This window comes from Gavialis gangeticus, unplaced genomic scaffold, assembly GCF_001723915.1.
Source record: "Gavialis gangeticus isolate Ggan-Ray unplaced genomic scaffold, GavGan_comp1, whole genome shotgun sequence".
Lineage (NCBI taxonomy): Eukaryota > Metazoa > Chordata > Crocodylia > Gavialidae > Gavialis > Gavialis gangeticus.
In genome coordinates this window covers 46,682,275-46,688,752 of record NW_017729006.1, presented here as the reverse complement: position 1 = coordinate 46,688,752, position 6,478 = coordinate 46,682,275, and the positions used below count along the sequence as shown (strand labels likewise).

Sequence of the window (6,478 nt, the reverse complement as noted above, 5' to 3'; positions counted from 1 at the left end):
GGGTGTGTGTGTGTGTGTGTGTGTGTGTGTGTGTGTAAGATCAGAGTTAAAATGAATAATGAGGACTCCATTGTTCAGTACAGTTGGAAGTTCCCAAATGAGAGGTTTGTTTGCATATCTGCTGCTAAAGTTATTTGCAGGCAAAACTCTGATGTGCCACACTGGTGAATACTCTGCTTGCTTAAACATGAGATAATTAGGGATGTTTGTAACAATTCTGAGATGGGTATAGGTAAATATATGCTAAAAACTTTCTGCAGGTTAGGCTGTTCCCATTAATGGTATTCCGGTAGAGCTGGGTTTTTTTTCTTGAGGAAAATTTAACTTTTCATAACAAGAGTTGTCTGGATCTTCAACTTGAGTCCACACCTGTGCTTTTAATTGTTTGTTTTCTCCAGTAAAAGGTTTGGATAAAACTATAGCGTGGACTATATTTTTCACAAGAAAGAGCCAAGTATTCTGCTTTATATCACATCCGGATCCAAGATTGTATATTTCACTTGCAGTAATTGTTCTTTTGTATGTGGTGATAATACTTTTGTGTTTCATTGGGACTGTCTCTTACTAGACTCTGTTGCTTCTGCATCCAATCAGTGTCTGATTTTTTGCAAGAAGTTATATTTTAAAAGCAAGTCCATAGCTCCCTTTCAAAATTCATTGTCTTGTTTACTGCGAGACTAAGATCAGCACCTGCTCTTCTTAGGGTATAGACAGGCATAACAGTTAGCCTTAAATCAGTATAATTTCATACAGATGTAACTGTTAGGTCTGCATGTTCCCGTAGCAAAACAAGGCTGGCAAAACCATTGTAACTTTAGCCCTGCATGAAACTTACAAAAATTTAGCTCACTTTTATGGCTATAGAAGCATGCAGATGTCTCAGCTGTTATACTGCAACTAACTGTTACATCCTCAGGAGTGGCAACTCCCCCTTTTCCTCCTTAAAGCACCTAAAAGTTATATGTTAAAAAAAAAAAAAAATCAGTAATTAGTAAGTGCAGGGCTGGCCCATCCTATCCTGCGGAACTTGTGGCTGCAGGGAGCCCCGCAGCCAAGGGGCTCTCTAAACACTTTAAATCAATGCTATAGCAAGGGGGTGGCAGGTTGCCACCATTATGCGTTGCCAAGTCACCTTCACACTTGGCCACTTGCCCCCCCCCTTTTACTCCTGTCCCACCACCGCCAGCTTCTTCGGCCTCCCCACAAATGCCGCTGCTGGCTTTAGCTGCTCACTACCCCTCTGCCACCGCTGCTGGCTTCTTTGTGTCAGGGCCCCCCAAAACTATTATTTTGCAAGGGGCCCCAGAAGAATTGTGGGCCAGGCATGCTTAAGTCTTACACTAGCAGCTGGCAACTTTTTATAAACTGTAAGCTGGAACAACCTGGCTCCAGCTGAGTGTGGGCCATGGGGCTTAAGTTGTGCTGTGCCCCTTCTTCCCATGTCCTCCAACTGTGCTTCCACTGCTGTACTCCTTGCCCTAGCATAAGTACAGGCAGAGCCCAGATCCAGCCAACATAGGCTATATGTTGCTGCCCCCTATCTTATGCCACTGGCCAGTATCCATTTGAAGAGTTGCACTAACAAATGGACTTTGTATTTAGGTTGTAATGGATCCACCTATTATGAAGAGAAAATGGCAAGAACGTAAGTGTTCTTATCCTGTGTGTGTGTGTGTGTATGTATATATGTATGTGTGTGTGTGTGTGTGTGTGTGTATGTGTGTATATATAGAGAGAGATATATATATATGTATATATAAATCTCCGTCCTGCAATCCTGATTTGGGTAAAATTTTCGTAGACTCCAGAGGCTGTTTTCTGTCAGTATGTGCTTCAAGTACTGGTCAGTACTTCGTAGTTTCACAAGGTACTATGTAGAAAAACTGATGTATGCAAAACTAATATAGGATACATTCCAAAAATATGTGAATTAAAACCAATTAAATTATTTCATTGCAAGTTTATGGGTTGGCCAGATAACTGTAAGGATAATTGCACAAGAACAGTATTTGAATCTTGAATAACCTTTGTAGTAGCAAGGGGTGAGGAAGTGGAGGATATTCATTGTGGCTGCTTGCAGACATTAAAAAACACAAACAAACCTTAAAACCATGCTATACTGGAAGAAGCAGTATGTGATTTCAACTTGTCTCTGCAGCCTTTAACTGAGGGGTGGGTAATTATTTTGGGCAGTTGGTCACTTACTGTGTTTTGGGTAGCTGTCAAGGGTTGCAAGGGTAGCCCTGCCCCTTGACAGTTGCCCTGCCCCTGGTTGCCGTATCGGAACTGGAAGTCCTGCCCCCCCAACCCCTAACCTTTGCCACCAGAAGTCCCTCCCCTTGCCCTGGAAGTACTCCTTTTGGGAGGAAGGGTACTGCAATCTTGAAACCAGAAACTGGGGCAGTCTCCTGCAGTTCTCCTCTGCCTACCCCCCACCCCCTTACCTGAATTTCCTGTACTGGCACAGGCAGGAACCACCCCACGGTCCTAGGACAGAAGCCTCTGCTAGGCAGGGGCTTCTGGCTGGGGGGAGCAGGGTGGGGGGCCGGGCCAGCCTTGCTGTTGCAGGAGCCTGCCCTGGCTTCCCCTGGGTCCTACTGCTCCTGGCTCCTGTCATCTTTGACAGACAGGAAGAGGCAGATAAATATTAATTTTCTAAATTTTTTTAGGGACCCTGTGTGCCAGATAGAAAAGCATGGCAGGTCGGATTCAGCCTTCGGGCCATATTTTGCCCACCCCTGCTCTATATAGATTGGGCACTTCAGTGGGACTTTTTGGTGCTTTTATCTTGTGGCAGGGCACTAGGTGTGCCTGCCGGTTTAAGGCCCTGGAGCTGGCAGCCTCCAGTTGCCTAATGAGGGCAGCCATTTTAGGCTGCCTATATAAACAAGGCAGTTTGGCTGCTGGAGGGCAGGCAACAACTTCTGGGGGGCAAGAGGAGGCATTGCTGGTGGAAAAGGTCAGGGGTCAGGACTTCCAGTCCCAAGATGGGGATCAGAGGGTGGGACACCTGGGCGGGGATACCCTTGTGGCCCTTGATAGCTTGCCAAAACTCAGGAGGCTGTCCTCCACCCAAAATAATTGTCCACCCCTGCGATAGATACAGATGTCAGGCAAGCCAGGTCCACCTAAGGCACTGCCTCTTCTGGGCACGCATGGGGCTTGGTTCAGGAACATGCCAAGTCTAAAGTAAAGCACCTTTTTTTTTTTTTTTAATGTCTACAAGCTCCCTGTGATTCTAGACAAGTTTAGTTTAATTTAGCACTCTAAATTAGGGGTTCTTTAATTTATCATAATGTGAACTATATTTGACAGAATCTCACTGATTATTTCTGCATTTGACATTTATGCAGTAGCTAATGAACTAGGGTTGGGAATAGAAATCAGTTTTTCAATTCAACTTTTCACACAGTAGAATTCGGTGAAACTTCAGGATTTTACAATCATCTTCCTTCCCCCTTCATGCTAGGCAGTTTCATGACGCTTTTCTTGCTCTGTGAACTTTCAATAACCCAGGGGTGGTGCAGGCAGGGCTGTCCCTAATCGGGGCAACCACCTTGGGCCCCGTTCTTTGCGGGGCCCTGCAGAGCTGAGCCACGGCTGCAGTTTAACCCACCTGGCGGGTTAGATGGCTCTTTACTTGTTCCGCCCAGGAGTTCCAGCCACCACCCATCCTGCTGTGTCAGGTGTGCTGAGGCTTTCACTCCCTGGCGCAAGTGTGCCGTGGGATGGGGAGGGGGACCCCACACAGGCTACTTTGCCCTGGGACCTGCACCATTCTGGGATCATCTCTGGGTGCAGGCATTACTTGCATGTATTTATGTTTTCTGCTCACTGTTGGGGCATTTTACTCCAGGCGTTAGTTAAATTAATTCTTAGTGTTTTATTAGATAGAATGAAGCAATTGAATAAATAGCATGTGTTATTAACTTGTAATACAGGTGTAGTGATAGATGATACTATTAGGAGAGTACTAATCAAGGGGAAAGACTTATTTTCTGAACTTCTACTTTTTTCTAAGTTTCTCTTGTCTGTGAACTTTTGGGTAGTGTTTGAGGGGCACTGATACATCAGTCCATATTGTATCAGCACCAATGAAAGGAAAATTGACATTATCGGCAATTAGCTTTTTTTTGGCTGATATGGCCAATAATGTTGCTGATAAATGCATGTGCATGCGCAAGTGCAGCCTGAACATGGCCAGCCCAGTAGCTTGGAGAGAGCTGCCCCCTCCCTTCCAGGAAAAGCCTGGCACTGCCCCCAGCCTGCAGCAGCAGCCTGCCCTCTCCCCGCACACAGATCAGGGGGCACACGCCCCCTATGCCTTCCCCAGGGGTGTGCGCAGTGGCAGGAACCACCCCCATCTCTGCGCCCCATGCCCCTGTGCCCCCTGGATGAGCTGCTGTTGACTCCACCCCATGCCCCACCCTGGCTGGGCTGTGCTTGCCTCTGCCTCAGCCCCACTTCCTCCCTCAGTGTAGGGCCCTTGATTATGCCTCTTCCTTCTTGCCCCCCCCTCGCTGCCCCCTGCTTCTTCTGCCCCAACAGACTTATCAGCCTGCTGCTCTCCAAGCTGCCAGGCTGCATGTTGGCAATCTGATCAGTATCAGCCAATATGGCTCATTAATCAGCCATCAGTATTGGCCCAAACATTTTTTGGCAGTGCACCCCTAGTTGTTTCAGTAGAATATAAAATCATACCAGCTTAGATTCCAGTCCAAGACTACATCTAGGTTGCATATTTGAGCTATTACATTTGTAAATGCACACCCAGTCTTTAATACAAATAATTTTTGTTTGGAATTTCCAGAAAATGTACAGTGTATTCTAGCAAGAATACTTAATAATACCAAACAGTAAAGATAATTCAGCTGCCTAACATAAAAGAACTGAGTGAGCTGATGAACTTTTAAGAATCTAAAACTATGATTTAAAACCAAGGAATTTTGACCTTTTCTTAATAATCAGCAAAATTCTAATTTAGTTGTATTTTAAGCATGTTTTCCTTGCTCACATCATAGATAACCATTCAAAAGCTAAAATTCAGCATGTGGATGTGTCAACTAGCAGTGAAGTAAAGGCAGATGGTAACACTGAAGATAAACAGACAGATTCTACTCAAAGTCTATCTTCTCAAGGTAAAATATATATTCCCAATATAATTATATACTGCTTTGTGAGCCACCCACTATGGGCAAAGACATGTGCAAATTCCTATTCATTACTTTACTGTTTCTGGAATTTGTAAATACATTCAGAGGAAGGCAGAGGGAGGGGAAGCCCTGCATGATAGAGCTGGCTGCCTTTCCTGCCCCCTACCATGCAGGTCCCAGGACTCCACCAGAAGTGGAGGGGAGCCCCGCCCCTTGCTTCCTGGTGGAGCCCTGGGACCTGCATAGCAGGGGGCAGGGAAAGCAGCTGGCTCCATCACACAGGGCTTCCTCCAGTGGCGCATGAGTGCTGGGAATTGCATGTTTGCCACAGGGAGCCCCATGTGATAGAGGCAAACTGGCTGGTTGCGCTCCTTGCTACCACATGTAGCGCTGGCCAGAGCCACACGCTCCAAGTGCCCACCATCCCCTTGAGTGAGGGCTCTGCCAGCCCCACTGTCTGCACTCCAGCCCCTCACCCTCATTACTTCTCTACCTGCTACCCAGAGTGAGCGCTGCAGCAGAGAGATGAGGACAAGCTGCTGGACACCAGGGAAGCTGAGCAGGTCCTCCTCACCCAGAAGATGCATGCTGACTGGGTCAGGCCTGTCTATGCAGGAGGGTGGGAGTGAGTTGTGTGGGCTGGGCAGTGTACAATTAGTTGGTGGGTGCCTGAGGCAGCCTGTGGGCCTTATTTTGCCTGCCCTGGTTTCAAATGTGTTTGAATCATTCTAAGAGTCATCTGTCCATGCAGCCTAAATCGTCTTTTGGTTTTCAAGGCTGTTCAGGTCTTAGTGAGCATGGCATTGGCTTATGTGGTCCAGCAGCACTGGAAGTATTTTTTTGTGAAAGCTAGAAGGGACTGCTGTTCAGATTTCCATTTCTGTGGTTACCAGGATGGTACTGCTCCTAGACCAGTGGATTTAGACAACCACCTGCTACAGACTAGAGAATACATCTGTCTTCTGTTCAAATGTGATGGAGAGGTTAAAGCCACACTCCCAGTCATCTATTTCACAAGTGGCAAACCACAATCCCTCCAGCAGACTCACCTTCCTTCCCACCCCCTCCCTGCATACACCACATCCCCCCCATCACACCCATTATGTGCGAAGAAAAACAAAAGTACACATCAACACATAAGTATTTAGAACTTATTTTATCATGATGATAGAGACACTGGTAGGCTTCCACATTGCTTTAAAATTGTAAATATACCAATAAAGCATTGTACAACTGATTTGCTGTCTCTCTCTCTGTTTCTAGATAGATATCTATCTTTCTCTATTTCTATATCTATATCCCAAATCCATTTTTAAAAATATCCC

General features: G+C 46.1%; 1 protein-coding gene across 1 annotated transcript in view; it reads left to right on the top strand.

The window, feature by feature from the left end:
• The window catches only part of LOC109291928, a 66,523-nt gene that overhangs the window by 27,876 nt on the left and 32,169 nt on the right, over window positions 1-6,478 (top strand). Inside the window, exons 9-10 of the mRNA XM_019509170.1 lie at window positions 1,603-1,645; window positions 5,022-5,138. Coding sequence (XP_019364715.1) covers window positions 1,603-1,645; window positions 5,022-5,138 — 160 coding nt within the window. The remainder of the gene's footprint in view (window positions 1-1,602; window positions 1,646-5,021; window positions 5,139-6,478) is intronic.